Here is a 20,602-nt window from a genome sequence, read left to right as displayed (position 1 = left end):
CTCTTGTTCTGCATTTTTCACTTTGCATCATAGCCATTTTCCTAATTTTTACAAAATCCTCTATATAAGAGAAAGTGCTGCATGAAAGAGAATATAAAGTAGTTAGTGAAGAAATCATGTTGTAAGATGATACACTGAACTACTGTTTTCCAGCCTAATTTCTAATAACCACAGCAATTTTTCAACCTTCTCAACACCACCACCAATGATAGCATTCTCATTTACTCTTTATTGGAAAAGAGGTCAATATCATTGGCAATCACTCCACAGCATATTGTCCATTTAATGGCAATTCTCTCTAAGTGATTTTTGCAAGGAAAAGTGCCAAAATGTATTACTTTTGCTCAGAATGTTTCATAAAGACTGTTTGATTTTGTATGCAGAATTATGAAATAAAACGTGAGATCCTGACTGACCAGAGTGGCTCAGTTGGTTTGAGTACTGTCTCATGAATCGAAAGGTCACCTCTTCAATTCTAGGCAGGGTGCATGCCTGGGTTGTGGGCTCAATCTCCAGTAGGGGGTGTGCAGAAGGCAGCCAATCGATGCTTTTCTAAAATCAGTAAAAACATATTGGGGGAAAAAGTGTGATCCATAGTCCCTCCTTTCATCTCCAGAACAAATTTCCAGATACATAATAATAGGGCCAATGGAAAGCTTTTCTGCATACATTAATCTTATCCATGTTTTTCTAACACATATCTTCCTTGGAAGGGAGGCAGGGATGAAGGAATATACTCTGGCTAAAATATTTCCAAGCTAGTTACATTCATAGGGTTTCTCTTCAGTATGAGTTGCCTGATGCCTAATAAGTTTAGAGCTGTTAATGAAAGCTTTCCCACATTGATTACATGTAAAGGGTTTCTCTCCAGTATGTGTTCTTTGATGTACAATAAGTCGAGCACTCAAGCTGAACGTTTTCCCACATTGATTACATTCGTAGGGCTTCTCCCCAGTATGAGTTCTCTGATGTTGAGTAAGGCATGAACTCTGCCTAAAGGATTTCCCACACTGACTACATTCATAGGGCTTTTCCCCAGTATGAGTTCTCTGATGTACAACAAGAACATAACTCTGGCTGAACGACTTCCCACACTGATTACATTCATAGGGTTTTTCTCCTGTATGAGTTCTTTGATGCATAACAAGGTGTGAACTGCGGTTGAAAGATTTCCCACACTCGTTACATTCATAGGGTTTCTCTCCAGTATGAGTCCTTTGATGTGCCACAAGTTGAGAACTCCAGCTGAAAGATTTCCCACACTGATTACATTCAAAGGGTTTTTCTCCTGTGTGAGTTCTCTGATGGGCAACAAGTTTATAACTCTGACTAAAGGACTTTCCACATTGGTTGCATTCATAGGGTTTTTCTCCAGTGTGAATTCTTTGATGTGCAATAAGTTTATAGCTCTGGATAAATGATTTCCCACATTGATTACATTCATAGGGCTTCTCTCCCGTATGAGTCCTTTGATGTGCAATAAGCTTGTAGCTCTGCCTGAATGACTTTCCACACTGACTGCATTCATAAGGCTTCTCTCCAGTATGAGTTCTCTGATGCACAACAAGAACATAGCTCTGGCTAAAGGATTTCCCACACTGATTACATCTATAAGGTTTCTCTCCAGTATGAGTCCTCTGATGGGAAACAAGGTGAGAGCTCCGGCTGAAGGATTTCCCACATTCATTACATTCATAAGGTTTCTCCCCTGTATGAGTTCTCTGATGTGCAACAAGATGAGAGCTCCAGCTGAAGGATTTCCTGCATTGGTTACATTCAAAGGGTTTCTCTTCAGAATTTTTCATGTTTGGAGCAAGAAATGAATTCTCAGAGATTTTACTACAATTATATTGAACAGGAATGTTTTGTTGTTCATTATGGGATATGCTATGGTTTAAAACTTGCCCACATTCCTTAACATCAAAGGGTTTTTCTCTTGCATGTATTTTCTCATGTATATTTACAGGTGTACCATGGCTAAAAGATTGAATATTGTTGCTAAACCCATAGGATTTATCTTCTGTTTGAGTTCTTGTAAATTGAATAAGGTGAATGCTCTGGGATTTTTTTCCATATTCATTATTTTCACATAGTTTCTCATTGTCACTAATCATCTGATGACTGTCCACAACAGAATGATGTAATTTTTTAACATGAGAGACATGTTTATGGAAATGGTTTCTTATGGGTATCATCTGGGGTGAAAGAAAACTGGAATTCAGACCACTCTTTTCCTCAAGTTCATCACTTTTGCAGACTCTTTCATGAATGAATGCCACTTTCTTAAAAAGTCTTTCTTGCTTTTCCTGTTGCTTCTCCAACTGATCCTTACAAATCCAAACTTCTTCACATGAAGACAACCAAGGATCATCTCTTGTCAACCTTTCTAATTTCACTCCATGGGATGGTTCATCATCAATAATTCTCTGCTTTGATGTTGATTCTCTTCTACCAAGTGCAGTTGCCAAGTCTGGAAGAAAGAAAAATAAAATATTCTAGCCAAAAAAATGTTGGAATAGTGAAATAAAGCTGACAAGAAAGGATGCAGAATACATGTAGATTTGTTTTCAGCTATTATAATCTGGATTGAGAATCAAGAGGATGGGATGAAGCAATAAGCAGAAAACTACCACAGCCCAATAGTATAACACTGCATTAAAATGGAATAATTTAATCATAATTTTACTGAATATGTAAGACTTTAGACACCAAATCAAAATCTCCATGTTCCAAAATAAGATCACTTATATAGACTAAAAGAATCATAAAACAATTTTGCAATTCTTAGCAAAGTAATAAAGGGTCCTTTCTACCCTCTTTAGTGCTAAACACATGTTCAATGAAATAGAAATTAGTGTCTACATTCCTAGGAATTTCTGAAAGCATGACACTTGTTAGCATAGCCTATGTCAGTAAGACACGAGCAAACTACAACTGTGAACCAGGAAAAAGAATTGGGACACTGTTATCCCAGCATTCCCTAGATGCCTTAAGGTTAATATGGCCCCGTGGATTCCTGTGATTCTGAGAGAGAATGGAGGTTAGCTCATAAGCATAAGCCTCGCTGACTAAGCCAAGCATTAAAGAGTATCTGGAAAAGTGGTGATGTATATAATCCACTAGGAGAGAGCAAACTACAACTGTGAACCAGGAAAAAGAATTGGGGACACTGTTATCTCAGAGTTCCCTAAATGCCTTAGGGGTTAATATGGCCCCATGGATTCCTGTGATTCCAAGTGAGAAAGAATGGAGGTTAGCTCATAAGCAGAAGCTTCAATGGCTAAGCCAAGCATTAGAGAGTATCTGGAAAAATGGTGATGTATATAATCCACTAGGAGGTGGGAAATGAAGAAAAATGTGGCATGCCCTATGGGGATTTTTCAATCTAACCTTCTATACCTATGATGACTCCTTTGTGTCTATTTCTCACCAGGATATGCGTGCTGGGAAATTCTTTTTATACTCATCCCGTTGCTCCAACTAGGAAATTGTGTCTGGTTTGAAAAGCTGGTAGGGAAAGATATAGGACTTCGGGTGCCTGGGCTGGAGACCAGGAAAATTATTGCAGAATTTGGTCCTAGTTTTTGGCCTTTGGGAATCATGAAGATTAAACAAGCTCAAACCAAAGAAACTGTACCTTTTCTACCTTACAAATTTAAATTAAATTAAATTTTCACTAGGGAATAAAAAGCACAAACAAAATCTATGTGTGGCCAAAGCCATTTTTACCTCTGAACTGCAAAATTCTCAATCAATAAGAAATAAGTTCAACAGACAGACTTCATTAAAGAGGACCATATTCTTACCCCAAGAGACCAAGTCCCTGTGGTTCTCAAGGATCGCATCTCTGTCCAGGGTCCTCTGAGCAGGGTTCAAAATGCCCTCTTCCTGAGTGAAGTCCACAGTCACAATTTTGAAGTTTACGCCTTCCTAAAACAGCACACACATTCCTGCTCAACTGGACATCATTTCCCTTTAATGTTTATAGAGGAAGAAAGGTTTGACAGATGGAAGAAAGGAAACTTGATGTCCCAGAAGTTGTACTGAGATAGTCAGCATTCAAAGAATTCTAGTCAAGGAGTACATGTGCCTTCTAGGTGAGCCCTTTTGGGTTTTGGATGCTGGATCTGTTTTGCAACCCCAAAGAGAAACACCAGATAAGAACTAATATACAATTTCTCTCTTGATCACCTTGAAGAAAATGCTTCCTTCTATTTTTTCACTGGTATATAGAATTCCCACATAGGAATTCCCTCCAAATTACCAAGAAACTAACAGAACAAGGATCAGTAATCTTTTTCTATCAAAGGCCAAAGAGTAAACATTTTAGGTTTTTCAAACTATACAGTCTGTCACAACCACTCAGCTGTAGCAAGATAGCAGCCATAGAAAATAAACAAATGAGTGTAGCTGTATTACAATAAACTGTTATTTACACAAACAGGTAGTAGGCTGCATTTGGCTCCAGGCTCTACTTTGCTGGTGCCTGAAGTAGAAGAGGAAATGTGGACCTTAATGAAGTAGAGGTTAAAAGCACTGGATTTGGGAAAAAAAGAGACTTGGGTTTTCTCACCTGTAAACAGTATATGTCTGAATTAAAAAAAAAATCTAATGTGACAATCTGTGTATTAATGGTGAGTTTATTCTGTTTATTAGGCTTAATCATACCCAACTCATTGGGTTGTTGAGTTAATTGTGATGATGAATATAATCACATTAACAATTATTATTGTCTGAAAACTCTGAGAAATTAAATGACAGCCAATGTGACCTTTAGTCTTCAGATGACAGTTCTATTTGTCTACACTGACCTGCACTGTAGAGCGTTTAGATGTTCAGACATTACTGCCATATAAAAAGCACTGCCTCCTCTGAGCAGGAAAGGACCTATTTCCAAAACTACTGGGCAGGAAATTTGATCCAAAAAAGAAGTGCTGAGGGTGACCTGTCTTTACCTAAAAGCAGCAAAAGTCAGGGAAGTTGAATGCCACTGGCCACTGAAGGTTTTTAAAATAGACCAGATTTTATTAAGCTGTAATTCATGAATAGGAAGCAGGGTCTGTGAATCCCAAGACACTCCAAGCGAAATGCTGCTGTACTGCATTTTTCTATGTTGGAGCCATAAATTTCACCAAAATCTCAAGGTTTTCATGATTAGCCCAAAATGGGATTGAGAAATGTCGTTTGCAAACTGTAACCTTTCTATGTTGGAGCCATAAATTTCACCAAAATCTCAAAGGTTTTCATGATTAGTCCAAAATGGAATTGAGAAATGTCATTTGCAAACTGTAACCTCTGTTGAATATGGATCTATTCTATAGTCCTGTTTTCCAACCTCTAATCCATGCTTCCTTTGAATAAATATGTACTCCTTTTTGCTATTTAATGTAGGTACCTACATTAAGCTTGTTCAAATATCAAATAAATCAAACTAGACTAGCACCTCCCACTCCATCCCAGCTTCTCCCTTCCTCTCTGAAATCAATAAAGAAGTATATTAAAAACAAAACAAACAAACAAAAAACTGTAACCTCTGTTGAATATGGATCTATTCTATAGTCCTGTTTTCCAACCTCTAATCCATGCTTCCTTTGAATAAATATGTACTCCTTTTTGCTATTTAATGTAGGTACCTACATTAAGCTTGTTCAAATATCAAATAAATAATACTAGACTAGCACCTCCCACTCCATCCCAGCTACATGTTCTCAAAGTTCCACACTTTCTTATCATCTGCATAATGGTCATTTTTTTGTCACTAGGCTACAGTCCATGAAGGAAAGTAGAAGGTATTTATAGTCTGCAACTGTTACTCCAGTGCTTAGCATAGTGTTGGTGTACAGTAAATACTAAATATATATTTAGTAAATTATGTCAATACATCAATCAATAGAATTAATAGACTTTATAATATATCCGAATAATCCTGGTCCAAAGTCTATTTTTTAAAATCTTTATTGTTGAAAATATTACATATGTCCCCCTTTCCTCCCCATTAACCCTTTCTAGCCTGCTCCAGGCCTTCACCACCCTACTGTCTGTGTCCACAGTTGATGCATATATGTATACAAGTTCATTGGTTGATTTCTTCCCACCTACCCACCCTCCCCTACCTTCCCTCTGAAGTTCAACAGTCTGTTCATGCTTCTATGACTCAGTCTATTTTTGATCAATTTATTTGGTTCATTAGATTCCACATATGAGTGAGATCATGTGATACTTGTCTTTTTCTGACTGGCTTATTTCTCTTAGCATAATACTCTCCAGGTCCCTCCATGCTGTCTCAAAGGGTAAGAGATCCTTCTTTTTTTTAACTGCTGCATAGTATTCCATAGTATAAATGCACCACAACTTTTTTATCCACTTATCTGATGGGCACTTGGGCTGTTTCCAGATCTTAGCTATTGTAAATTGTGCTGCTATGAACACTGAGGTGTATACATTCTTTCTGATGGGTGTTTTGGGTCTGGTCCAAATTCTGATTTAGGTCTTCTCCTCTCACCTGAAACTCAAAGGGCCTATCACATACCCATTTGAAAAAAAAGTCCTTCAATATGTAGATACTGGCTTTTCTGAACTTCTATCCCCACTTACTCTATTCTGCTTCACCTGCCCCAAATCCCCACTCCTCCAAGTCCTTCTCAAACCCTTCAACTGTGTCCTTGGGAACTCATCTGCTATAATAATGAAATCCTACAGCTTCAACATCTTCACCTAATATTCCCTCTACATCCCTGTGTTAAAGGAAACATACCTTCCCCCCTGTGGACTCCTTCCGCCACAGACATCCCAGGCTTAGGGTGGTCATGCTCTCCCATCCAAGGGGGAGGGTGTGAGTCCTCCCAGTTACATTGAAACCCTTATCACTTACCATATTTCTTAGTTTTGTCCTACCAATCTCTGGAACCACCACGCCCATCCCCTGAAGACTTATAATACCCATGATTCATTTCCCATTTCAAGAACTTGAATTGTTTCACCTTCCATTGTCTATTGCGCGATTTTCAATATTTTTCATCTCATGGCACATACAAACTAATTACTAAAATTCTGAGGAACACCAAAAAAATATATTACATTTTTGCCAATCTGACAGAAAAAGGTATAATTTTATTAACTTACAAAAAATAATAGTAATTACCTACCCTTTTTGCTCCAAAGTGACTTTTTAAAAAAAAACCCAGGTATATATATGGATTTCTGGTACCAAGAATTAACCAATCGCAACCTTACTGTGCGACGTGACCAATAAGATATAACTTTATTATATGACCTATAGATTTATGGTTCAAGATAGGGCATTCACACTGGATGGCTATTGTTTTGGCTGTTGTCAGTTTTTAATTTGACAATCTAAGAGAAAAGAAGTCAGTGCCCCTGACTAAATAGTCAGATATTGTATGTTTTAAAAATCCTTACAGCACACCCATGAGCCTGCAGCAGCACCCTGGTTGAAAATGACTGGTCTACTAGTTTAGCATCCACTTGCAGAGTTCTCTGATAATACTATAAAAGTAACTGACTTTAAGGAAGCACTTGCTGTGTAGTGCCAGGCAGTGCGCTTATCTATGACACAAATTACCATTCAATTCTCACAAGGTCCTGTGAGAAAATTCTATTAGTAGCACCATTTTTCAGATGAAGAACTAGAGAAATTAACATATGCCTAAAGTTGGTAGCTGGTCTACAACCTCACAGTTGCTTGACATCAGAGGTTGTGTTCTCAGTCATCAATTCACATGGCTAGCCAAACTCCCAGACCCTAAAATTGCTCTTCAGAGACCCACTCTTAGGGTGACACCCCAGACTTAACATAAAGTACTCTACCTCTCAAATCACACACATAGAACTGCCTACTCTTTGATTACATCACATTATTTTTTATTACAACATCAGATTAAAAATTTTTTTTCAATTACAGTTTATATTCAATGTTGTTTTGTATTAGTTTCAGGTGTACAGCATAGTAGTTAGACAATCATATACTTTTTGCAAAGTGGTCCCCACAGTATTTCCAGTACACACCTACCTGGCACTGAAAATACATAGTTGTTACAATATTATTGACTATATTACCTATGCTGTACTTTACATCCTGGTGACTATTCTGTTAACTACCAATCTGTTCTTCTCAATCTCTTTGCCTTTTTCACCCAGTCCCCCAACCACATCCTCTCTGGCAACTTCTCCACTCTACTTGTTCAATTACTCCCTTTACCTTTCTTGTCCTTGGATAGTTTGGGGCCATTGTTCTATTGAAATGTCTACTATTACTATCTATCAGTTTGTATTCTTTTCCTTTCTAGTTAGTGTCCTCTTTATCTTTTCCGTCTTAATTATTCAGTTTAGAGTCGAGATCATTCATTTTAATCCCATTTAATATATTAAAAAATTCTCTTTCAAATATTACCTTGACCTATGGGGCTTCCACAGAATGCTTGTGGCTACAAAAGCTAAACCAATCTGAATGTCAATCTACCGTCTATGGAAAGTAGGTTACAGAATGCTCCCCTTTGGGAGAGGGGAAATCCGCAGAAGCAGCTGGATAGAGTGTTATCAATTAATGGTCACTTCCTTGGATAATCCCGTCAGATCCTCCAGCAGCCCTGCTATGCCTCCTGGAGCAGCTTGTTCTCCCACAATCCAAAATTACTACTCTAAGACTTCTCTACACATGTCACACGTCTCTCCATTCCAATCCCCACCCTTATAGCCAACAGTTAACTCCGTCTGCTTGTTCAGAGGCAAATCTAAGCTTTCACGTAACTCCCTCAATCTCATTCGTCCTTTATGCGTCCTTCTTCCTCTGTAGAGCCATTTATTCACATACTAGTGGCCCTGTGCATGAATCTGTGCGCGAGTAGCTTGCTGCCGCTTGCCTCAGCTGGCCGCCTCGCCCACCGCCGCTCGTAGCTCTCCACCGCACATAGCTCACTGCCCTGCCCTCTTTTAGCTCTCCTCCGCTCGTAGCTTACTGCCATGCCCTCCTGTAGCTCACTGCCCTGCCCTCCTGCTGATTGGTCGTTACGTGATGGTGTCCTAACCAATTTTCATATTACCCTATTATAAGTATAGATACTCTGAATTCCCCTGGAACTAATCAAGGACTCTGCTTTATAGTTTTATCTTCTCTCTCTCCTGACTATTAACTTCTTTTTCCCCACTAACTCCTTCCTGCAACCACTTGTGAGTCATATCTTTTGAATCCTTTAAGGAAATTTTTAAAAAGCCCTTCAACTTCAAATGTCCTGACAGCTATCACTCTCTTCAATCTTTCACATGATCACCCAATTTCTGTAAAAGTTGCCCCCTCTTACCTCCATTCCCATCACTTTCTACTCACTTCCTAGTTCACTTCAATCTGGCTTCTGCCATCAACCAGCCACACACATTTCTCAATGTAAAGAAGCCATGTGTCCAACTCACCTGGGATGGGACGGCCACTGGCCCTGAATCTTCTCTCTCGACCTTGATGATAATCTCTTGAGGAAGGAGAGAGTCCTGAGAAAGCAAAATAGACGAGAGAAAGGAAATTAAAGGGAGCTCCGTCACAGCTCAAAACCCTCACTGTGCGTAGGCTAGGATCTGACGTACCACCTGTTTTAAGGCATCCCACCAACCAGACTCCTGCTCCCTCCTTTGTAAGCTCAAGTGAGCCAAGTGGGGGGCATCTGGAGGGTCACTGAAACATCAGACATGTGTCTTTGTGGACCTTCCAGGCCAGCCCAGCTGCCAGCCCAGTGAGTGACCACAGGCACTATGTAGAAGAAAAGAAATGTACAGCTGAATCCCTGCCTGAGTCCCTGGACCTCAGAATTGTAAGCAAATAAGACAGAATACAGCATGACCAAAGAATGATCAAGGAGGGGGAAATCAATAAGTTAACTTCATGAAACGTTTGGCATAAAGCACCACCAATAAAGGCACCGGCAATAGAAAATCTACTGTTAAGACTTCTTCCGAATCAGTAAGAAAAGGGTAGCTCCCACAGAAAAATGGACAAAGGAAAATACAATGCAGCTCAACTATGAAGAAATAAAATGGCCAGTGAATATACAAAGAGATGCTCACCTCTTTAAATCAGATAACACTAAACCTCTATTTCTATAATTATCTCTCTATATGTTAGAGACCATTTCATCACACTGGTACCTCCAAATGTAATTCAACACACTTTATTCTAGCTTTCCTGTTTTCCATATTTGCACCTTCCTTCTCCTTCCAGTATTCTTCACTTAAATTTACTGATTTGCTCAAAGCCCCTGTATATAACCAACCATGTGGAGTGTTTCTTTTGCCTGTTGCTTACAATTCCTCCTGTGGTGGCCCACTGGTCAAGAGCTTCTTATACTCTTAGTGGAAGTTTAACTTGACCCAACCTTTCTGCACTGGCTACATATATATATTAAATCCTCACTTGAGGATATGTTTTTACTGATTTGAGAGAGAGAGGGGAAGGGAGAGAGAAAGAGAAACATTGACGTAAGAGAGAAACATCAATTGGTTGCCTCCTTTCACACCCTGACCACAAATCAAACCCATAACCTCGGTATGTGCCTTGACTGGGAATCAGACCCGAAACCATTTTGGTGCACGAGGCAACGCTCCAACCAACTGAGCCACCTGGCCAGGGCTGGACTGGCAATATATATATTTTTATCTTCTTAATGTTTTTATTGACTTTAGAGAGAGAGAAAAGGAGAGGGAGAGAGAGAAACATCAATCAGTTGCCTCCTATATGCACCCTGACTGGGGATCAAACCTGCAACCTGAGTATGTGCCCTGACTGGGAATTGAACCTTCCACCTTTCAGTACGATGCTCAACCAACTGAGCCACACCAGCCAGGGTAGCAATATATTTTTTAAATAACATTTTATTTGGAAATAGTTTAAGACTTGTAAGAGGTTGCAAAAATAGAACAGAGAATTCCTATGTACCCTTAGCCCAGCTTCCCCTGATGCTAGTATTAACAAAACCACAGTACACTGTCAAAATTAGGAAACTGATACTGGTACAATATTTTTAACTCAGGCACAAACTTTTTTCAGATTTTGTCAGTTTTTGTAGATACTCCTTGATTTTTGTCTTTTTAATGGAAATATTTTTAACATGATATACTATCCAATAAGTCTACTTGTATTTCATTGGCAAATAATAGAAACTACACTTAGATGTAGATATGTACAAGAAAACTCATTAAAGGGTTACATTATCCTAGCTAAATGGGAGGATGCTCCCGGGGTTCTTGTTCCAGCATCAAGAAGGGTTCAGCAATCTGGAGAAGGGCTGTGTGTAACTTAATAAAGAGTCCAGAGACGAAACATAATTTTGAAAGGCATTATAGCAGTGGTTCTCAACCTTCTGGCCCTTTAAATACAGTTCCTCATGTTGGGACCCAACCATAAAATTATTTTCGTTGCTACTTCATAACTGTAATGCTGCTACTGCTATAAATCATAATGTAAATATCTGATATGCAGGGTAGTCTTAGGCGACCCCTGTGAAAGGGTCGTTTGACCACCAAAGGGGTCGCGACCCACAGGTTGATAACCGCTGCATTATAGGGAGTCAGAGGAGCCTAGCTAAAGAAACTAAGATCTCCTCGTCTCAGGACCCCTTGCTTTTTATTAACACAATTTGTCCTAAGGGAGGTGGAGATATACACTTCAAAGGGTCATGTTTTGTATACAGAGTCCACTGTCAGATTATCAGGTTTTGGAGAATTGCCTAGGGCTGTTCAGGTGTTTGGCCAGTAGGAGGCAATAATATGTAGATTAAGATGCCCTGAGCTGTCTGGCAGCAAACAATCATCCCTTTTCAGGTTTGGGGAAATGCCTTTGCTACTCCAGATGATTCAGCCCTGCTGAACATGCTGGAATTGGCTTCAGGCAGGATGCACTAAATAATGTCCATCAGTAAGTGCCTGGTTAAATAAATGATGCTTCATCCAGATAAATGAATACTATGTAGCAGTCGAGAGAAGAGACAGATTTGCCTAAACTGATGTGTATAAATAACAGAAAGATGTTTATAATACATTGTTGAATGAAAAAACTAAAACAATCTATAAAATATGAACAGATTTTTATAGAATATAAACATACACAGAAAAGTCAGGACAGTCTCCAAAGCATTAAAAGCAGTTATTTTGGGGAGGGAGAGGATTGAGGAGCAGGTTCACAGTCTGTTTTAATACTGTATCTATTTTTTAATAACACTTATTTCCCTTAATCAGAAGCCAGCAAAAATATTTTTCTCTTGAAAAATCACTTTGAAACCAGATAATTCCTAAAAGTGTTGTGTGTGTATTTCTTATACATATATGCAGGGGTGGGCAAAAGTAGGTTTATAGTTATAATATCTCTATATATAAAAGCCTAAGCGACTGATCAGTAGCTATAATGCGCACTGACCACCAGGGGGCAGATGCTCAACACAGGAGCTGCGGAGGGACAGCAACTTTGCAGAATGCCCCCTCGCACTCCGGGACACCTTGGGGGATGTCGGACTGCCGGTTTTGGTCCGATCCCTGCAGGCCAGGCCGAGGGATCCCACCTGCTGGAGGGACCCCGCTCCCTCCACAGATGCCCGTTGAGCCCCAGTGCTGCCCCAGGTGCGGCCGGCTGGGGAGGGACCATGGGAGGTTGGCTTCAGGGCGTGTCCAGCCCGTCTCACCCAGTCCCGCCCCGCAGGCCACCTTCTAATTAATTTACTTTAAATGCGCACAAATCCATGCACCAGGCCTCTAGTATACATATATTTGGTCATCCAGGTGACCAAAATGTATGTCTCAGATATAGCTGATCTTCACCCACCGTTCCCAATTCACGGCTCCTTAGGATTTTCTCTCTTGCTCTGTTAATGAAATGAGTTTTGAATCCCACCCAAGGGTGGGGGCTGGTTGCCAGTAGGAGCCAACAATGTCATTAGAGAACTAGAACTTTCAGTCCCACCATGATTTCCGGGGAGAGGAGAGGGGCTTGGGGTTGGATCGATCATGACTATGTAATGAAGCCTCCATAAAGCCCCCAAGAACAGGTGCCCAGCCCCTGTTTTGGACAGCTTCCACACTGGGAACTAGAGCACCTCCGTGAGTCACCGTGCCAGGCCCAGGGGCCACGAGGACCGCAGCTCCTTCCCTCAGGACCTGGCCCCATGCGTCTCTTCATCTGGGTGCCAACTCATGTCCTTTAGCATCCTCTGCAATAGATCCGTAGTCTAGGAAGTCAGTGGGTTTCCCGATTTCCGTGAGCTGTTCTAGCAAAGTAACTGAACTCAAAGAGGGGTCATGGGAGCCTGTGGTTTATAGTCAGTCGGTCAGAAAAGCACAGATAACAACGTGGCTTGCAGCTGGCATCTGAAGTAGAGGGTGGTGTCGTGGGACCGAGCTCCTTACCTGTGGAATCTGATTCTATCTCTGGGTAGATGGTGTCAGAATTGAGTTGAATGGCACCTTGCTGGAGTTAGAGAATTGCTTGTTGGTGTAAGGAAGCCTACACACACACACACACACACACACACACACACACACACACACACACACATGCACACGTTGGTATTGGGTCCGGGAACCCCTTTCAACCTCAAGCTGCACATGGACTCAACCATATCGTGAAAACTCACTGCAAAGAGAAATCACATTCATAACATGTGACAATGAAGACACGGCTTTTCTTGCCACAAAAGTGCTTTTCTGACCGACCGACTATAAATCACAGTGGGTCTGTGTGACCAATAGATTGCAGAGGAAGGAATGGAGTGCCACTTCCGAGATCAGATGACAAAAGACACTGTGGGTTCCATCTTGGGTGTGTGTGCATTTAAACTTTCTCTCTCTCTCTCTCTCTCTCTCTCTCTCTCTCTCTTCCAGATCATGTGCACTGGGAGAAACCAGCTGCTGTGTTAACAGCCCTGGGGAGATGTCTTACCTGGTGAGGAACTGGGGCTTCTCGCCAACAGCCACGTGAGTGACCTTGCAAGTGGGTCCTCCTACACGGCAACCTCCTGGAGGCAGCGGCCCAGCTCAGACAAAACCCTCGCCAGACACCCAGCGTCTGAAACACACAGACAAGCTGCTCCCAGGGGCCTGGAACTCAGAAAACGTGTGAGATGATAAATGCTGGCTGTTTTCAGCTGCTAAGTCCTGGGGTGTGCAACCACAGGGAGCTAATACAAGGGAAAAAAGATGTTTCTGCTTTTCCTATGTAACCTTGGGCTCTAGAAGAAGCACAAGTCGCTCTATGAGAACGAAATCCTCTTTCTCCCCAGTGCCTCACACAGGGCTTTACACGGGCTAGGCAATAAAAAACATGCGATGAAAGTACAGATTATAATGAACAGATTGCTAATTCAGTTGTATGACACAGAAGAAGGACCATTAAGATTCCCAGGGCCCTGGCCGACGTGGCTCAGCTGGCTGGAGTGCCATCCTTGCACCGAAAGGCTGTGGGTTTGATTCCCAGTCAGGGTACATACCTGGGTTGCGGGTACGATCCCCAGTTGGGACACGTGCGGGGGGGCGATCAATCCATGTTTTCCTCAATCTCTCTCTCCCTGTCTCTCTCACACTCCCTTCCCCTCTCTCTAAAATCAGTAAGTATATCCTCGGGTGAAGATTAAAAAAAAAAAAAGAAAGATTCCCAGAAAACACATGAAGTCACTAGCTTATAGTAGAATGCCAATGGTCACATCAAAATGCCTTCTACCTGTAATTTTGATAAAAAATGTGAATGTAAATTTATATTTGTTTGACTCTTTTCAAAAAATTCTTGTGCATGTGTACAAGGAAGCATATGCAAAAACATTTACAGCCGTGCTATTTGTAGTAGCAAAAACTCGAACACTAAATAGCCATTAACAGTGTGTCCATAAAACCCACAGCATTCATGTCGAAGTTGAAATCTGAGCACCAGGTGTGCACAATGGTATCAAAATGTCACTGCTCCCAGGTCCTCAGAGTGGCCAGGGTTAGGGAATATAGGAGTATGTGTCTGTACATACACACACACACACACACACACACACACACACACATTTCTATGTATTTCCAGGCCCTCAGAGTGGCCAGGGTTAGGGAATATAGGAGTATATGTCTGTACACACACACAAACATGTGACACACACATGGCACACACCACACACAGATTTCTCTGTATTTCTACATCGACAGACTGAAAGCCATGAGCCACATCAATAACTCCAATGTCCTCTGAACACCACAGTTCATGCCAGTGTTTTCTCTTCCGTATCTGACGGAGAGACTCTGCTAGATGCTCCTCGGCCCACCTGGGCTCTGCAGCCCCATGGGAAGCCACCCTGTGCCGGGGGGCCCTCCCCACCCTGCTTGGGCTCTGACTCTGCAGGCCAGGTGGCCCCTTCTCATGGACCCACTCTCATGCCCCCAGACTTGGCTCCATAGGGAAGCCCTTGCCATCCTGCTTGGGCTCTGATACTCCATGCCAGGCTACCCTCATGCATGGGTGACCTCAAGCTGCTCAGGCTGTGACGCGCCATACGAGATGTGCACCCCTCCCCAGGCCCAACATGGTGCACATGTCACCCTGCTCTGGCTCTGGTACCCACGCTGGGCACCCTCACTGCACTTGGGCTCCTCTCTCTGGATGCCCTTCTCACTGCTCTGGCCCCATCACCCCAAACGAGATCCCCTCTTCCACATGGACTTACCTCGCCTACTTGGGCTCTGACTCCTAACACCCCTTCCTTGCCCCGCTTGATGCCTCCACACAGAGATGCCCTCCTCACCCCCATCAGGCCGTGACACCCACAGCTGGGAGCCCTCCCTCAGTGCAGAGGCCTGCCCAGCTCTGCCCCACCTAATGGCTTCGGGGCTGCATTGTTCAGGAAGGCGAAAGCGAAATCCTAATTTAACATTTTAAAGAAATTAAATGTTTTCAAAGAATATTTGCTGTAGGAAAATGATTTAAATTAGTAATATCTTCACCTTAAAATGCGCTGTACAAAAGTACAAGTGGATAAAATAAACGAAAACACAAAGTCCCCTGGAAAGTAACGTAACAGTACAGCTAATCTTTGTTAACTGGCGTATTTACTGTCTTCTAACATATTTTTTTCTTTTTTCAAATCCTCGCCCAAGGATATGTTTTTATTGAGTTTTTTAGAGAGAGAGGAAGGAAGAGGGACAGAAAGAGAGAGAAACATCGATGTGAGAGAGCAACAACAATCAGCTGCCTCCCGTACACGCCCTGCAGCCCTTTGGAGCACAGGACAATGCTCCAACCAACGGAGCCTCGTGGCCAGGGCCTAACAAATCTTCTATACACACACACACTACACCCCTTTTCAAAAAGGTGGTCATTTCTAAACGCCAGTGACTTAACACAGATCATAAATAAACCTCCCTTTACGTTGGTAAATATGCATTATCACATCAATGCCTATAGGGTATTTCACGTCATGGTCTGACCATAACGCAGCGAACTCTCCTCTTGCGTTGCATATTCTCAAACATTCTTTCAAGCGCTCATTCTCAGGCAGAGCCCAGAGTGGCTGGTCAAAGGGCATTCCGTATTCTAAGGACTTTTGATACAGGGGGCCAAGTTCCTCTCAGAAAGAGTTAGCGTCTGGGTTAGAAGGGTGAAGGAATGCAGAGAGCCTCATTAAATGCATCCTGTGTAAGTGTTAGGAGCCTGCAAGTCAGGAGGTGCCAAAAGCACCCCAAACACTGCAGAGAGCCGGACAGCTCCCAAGTCCAGAGGGCTGGGCTGTGGGGCCTGGGTGGGCTCCAGCTCTGCGTCTCCGGGGGGGAGGGGAGGGGAGGGGAGGGGAGGAGAGGAAGGGAAGCTCACTCACCTGCACACAGGCCTCCGTCAGGGTTCCCGGGGGCTTCTCCTCCTGCTCTTCCATGCTCTCCTTCCCGCACGGGCAGGGGCCTGAGGTCCTGAGCTGCAAGGGGAGAAACCCTGAGTACAACCCCCTCCTGTAGGTCCACCTTGGCACCCCGTCCCTGGTTAGTCTCTGCTCCCGGGATGCATTTCCCATGAGAAGTGTGCTTCTAGAGCAGTGATGGTGAACCTATGACACCTCTGACACGCGAACTCATTTTTTTGGTTGAGTTTTCTTTGTTAAATGGCATTTAAATATATAAAATAAATATCAAAAATATAAGTCTTTGTTTTACTATGGTTGCAAATATCAAAAAATTTCTATATGTGACACGGCACCAGAGTTAAGTTAGGGTTTTTCAAAATGCTGACACGCCGAGCTCAAAAGGTTCGCCATCACTGGGCTAGAGGGTCCTGCCCGGATTCCAGCCTGGAAAGCTGTGCGTGTACCTGGAGATCCTTGGTCCCTCTCCCAGGCCAGGACTCTGCGGCTCCAAACTGGGTCCTCCCCTATCGGAGGCCTCTGGATCCCGCACCAGTGAGCCCATGTCCTGCCCAAATGCAGCCTTCATCACCACCATCATCTGCAGCACAAATCAGTCATTCCCTTCCCCACTGGGTCCTGAAATTCCTGCAAACAGGTCGGCAAACCACGGCTCGCGAGCCACATGCGGCTCTTTGGCCCCTTGAGTGTGGCTCTTCCACAAAATACCAGCTCTTCCACAAAATACCGACTTCTGCGCATGGGCCACGAAGTTTCAATCGCACTGTACGTGCGCGTCCGCACGTGGTATTTTGTGGAAGAGCCACACTCAAGGGGCCAAAGAGCCGCATGTGGCTCGCGAGCCGTGGTTTGCCGACCACGGACCTAGCCCATCGGGGACCCCTTCCTCCCCAACCTGAAACCTGTACCCCAAACCAGCATCTCTTCCTCGGGCAAGCAGCAAGGCTCTGGGATTCATGGCCCCAGATCACACTCCCTGACTACATGCAGGAAGCCAGCAACCTGTCACGATTGCTTCTAACTTCCTGCTCAAATAGCCAAGCACATGCACAGAGCTCAGCTGCACCTGGTCCTTCCACTCTTCTGGGGCTGACCAGCTTCTACCAGCGCTAGCCCAGGTTCCCATCCCCAAACCCTCCTGGGTCCTGAATTTGTAGCTCTGACCTGGCCCCTCCACCAACCTGGATGTCCTCAGGCCTGAACTGGCAATCAAGACGGCATGGTGGCCTCCTGACAGACCCCAGCACGTGCCAGCCCCTCCCACGCCCAGAATGTGTGCTTTAGTTGTCTTTGTACCAACTAGATGTTTCTGGGCTGGAGAACGGAACAGCCCCTGGCAAATCCCACCCTATGCACCCCACTCCCACCCTCTCTCTCCCTCTCACTCACCCTCTCATCCCTACTGGGTTCTCATTCAAAAACCTCAGTATGGGTCACAGTGCACCTGCACCCCGAACCTGCACCCAAACCATTTCCTCCACCCACCTCCACAGGCCCCTCCTTGAGCCGCACCTGCCTAGATTCCTGCCCAAACACCTCCGTGGGCACCTGCAGCTCAGAAAGATCCCATCTTTTTACCGACCTAGGCATCATCAGGCTGTGATCGGGGTGCCATCTGCACAAAGACCCCAGCACCCTTCATCTAATACCCACCTCCTGCCTCTTGTTTCCCACCCACACACACCTGTGTGTGTGCCGAGACTGTACAGCCCTACCCCTGTGCAGCCCAGAATCTGCAGCCGCTCCCTCTACCCACCTGGGCATCCCCAGGCAGTATCTGGGCCCTAGGGCTGCCCATGCCTCCCCACTGTGCCCCCAGGCCAGCGCACGTGCAGAGTGCAGCTGGAGCAGCCCCAAACCAGAACTCCAGCTCCGAAACGGGACACCCAGGTCTCTGCTCCCAGGGCCCCGCCCAGGTTCCCTCCTCTCTTCCTGCTGGCATACACAGAGCAGGCTCACGCCCAGAGCCTGCATCCAGGACCTGGGCCCTCTGCCAGCATGCAGGTCCTATGCAGTCCCTGCTCTTCAGATGAGAATCTGTGTCCCCCATTCTGTGCTTCAACCTACCTGAGACCTGAGAGTCTCTGAGAGTTCTGGGGTCACCAGCGTCCACTGCCTGCTTGCTACCAAAACATCAGAACACATCCACAGTAGCTCAGCACAGAGCTCCAAAGCAGCCCAGGACTTGAGCACTGGCCTGGGGTGGTCAAGCCCATGAGAGACCAGCTCCCATGGGAACTGAGACCTCCCACTTCCCTCCACCCAAACATGAGCGCCTAAGTCTGCAGCACACGCCTCGTCCCTCTACCAACCTGGGCCTGCTCGTGCCTGCAAGCAGAGTAGCCCCTGAGCAAAGGCCCCAGGAACACCTACTTCATAGTCATGCAGGCAGCATCCTGCTCCCCCCCGCCCCCCCAAGCAGCTGCCCATCTGATGGCAGCTGCTGCAGCTCTGTCCTTCTGGGCTCCGATTCTGTACCTCCAACCCAGCGTCTCCACCAAACCTGAGTGTCCTAGGGCTCTGCACCATCCTACAAGGGCCCCAGGATGACCAGTCCACAGTCCTGCCTCCCACTCAGAAACCGCCCCCAAGCCCAAACGCAGCACGTGCAGGGAGCTCTCTGCCTAGATACTGCCTCTAGGCTAGTGGTTCCCAACGTGGGGCACATGCCCCACACAGAGGCAATTTGATTTTTAAGGGGGGCAATTCTTAGAATGAGTTATTAACAGTGACTGTTTTTGCATTTCTTATGGTTCTAGGAGCCTCATATACAGTATATGAACATATATTGTGACATATCTATGCATTTCAGTTCTCTATTATCTGTTTTGAAACTTTTTTTATATCACTTCATATTATTATTGTTTTTAAACAATTTCTTAGTGATTTCTTCCTCAGGCCTTCAACTGTCCTTTTGTTCCTTTATTTTTCTCTTTTATAGATGCCACGTTTTTTGGAAGCTTGTTTAGACGAAGTTAATGGCCTTTTAGGCTTCCTCACATGAATAGGAGCTCACTTTTTGAATAATAAGAATTATATGTCATGGGGGGTTGGGGGGAGGTCAGGATTTTAGAGATGCTCAGGTGGGGCATGGCCCAGAAAAGTTGGGAACCACTGCCCTAGGCCCTCCTCCCTCCATCAGCCATTCCCACTGAGGGTTGGCTGAAGCGACAGTGTCTCTCCAGGTGCAAGAATCTGCAACTCCCACCCAGTCTCTCCACTACCCAGGGCACCCCCAGGCCTGGGAGAAGGGCAGTGTCTGCTCCAGGGTCCCAGCGCCAACGGCCCAGAATCTCACTTCCCACTTCGTGCTTCCTACTCACACACCTGCTCAAGGGTATGGGGGCCATGACCCAGCCCCTCTCCTCCAGGAACCAGAATCTGCCAGTGAGCCCCTGATCCACCCAGTGGTCCTCAGGTCCCCCAGTACACAGGCCCAGCCTCGCAGGAGGGGGAGGAGGGGCTCTCCTGATGCCCCGTCCGCAGCACCCGAGCTCAGGGCTGGTCTTCCATCCACCTGAGCATCCTCAGACCCTAGACAAGAGCACCGCCTGCCACAGCGCACGCGCACGCGCGCAGAGCACGGTCTGGAAGGTCTGGAACCGGCTGCGCCGCCACCTGTACCTCCAACTTTGGTGACCTGAGGCTGAAGGGCCGCCCGCGCAGGCCCCAGATCGCCCACCCACACCCCCTATTCCAGCTGCCCGCAGGGACAATGCCGCGCCGCACGGGAC

General features: G+C 44.6%; 1 protein-coding gene across 6 annotated transcripts in view; it reads right to left on the bottom strand.

The window, feature by feature from the left end:
* Positions 1-684: 684 nt before the first annotated feature.
* Positions 685-20,602, bottom strand: part of LOC102258614 (zinc finger protein 180) — a 20,619-nt gene continuing 701 nt past the window's right edge. The window contains exons 2-6 of one of the 6 annotated variants that reach the window (XM_014533526.1): positions 16,833-16,925; positions 13,931-14,056; positions 9,427-9,501; positions 3,807-3,930; positions 685-2,470 (exon numbers count right to left, since the gene is read on the bottom strand). In XM_014533526.1, coding sequence (XP_014389012.1) covers positions 759-2,470; positions 3,807-3,930; positions 9,427-9,501; positions 13,931-14,056; positions 16,833-16,925 — 2,130 coding nt within the window. In that variant the 3' untranslated portion in view covers positions 685-758. The other 5 variants (XM_005886490.2, XM_014533528.1, XM_014533527.1 and 2 more) reach the window with 5 other exon arrangements.

Source organism: Myotis brandtii, unplaced genomic scaffold (assembly GCF_000412655.1).
Source record: "Myotis brandtii unplaced genomic scaffold, ASM41265v1 scaffold987, whole genome shotgun sequence".
Classification (NCBI taxonomy): domain Eukaryota; kingdom Metazoa; phylum Chordata; class Mammalia; order Chiroptera; family Vespertilionidae; genus Myotis; species Myotis brandtii.
This window is presented reverse-complemented; position numbering and strand designations above follow the sequence as displayed.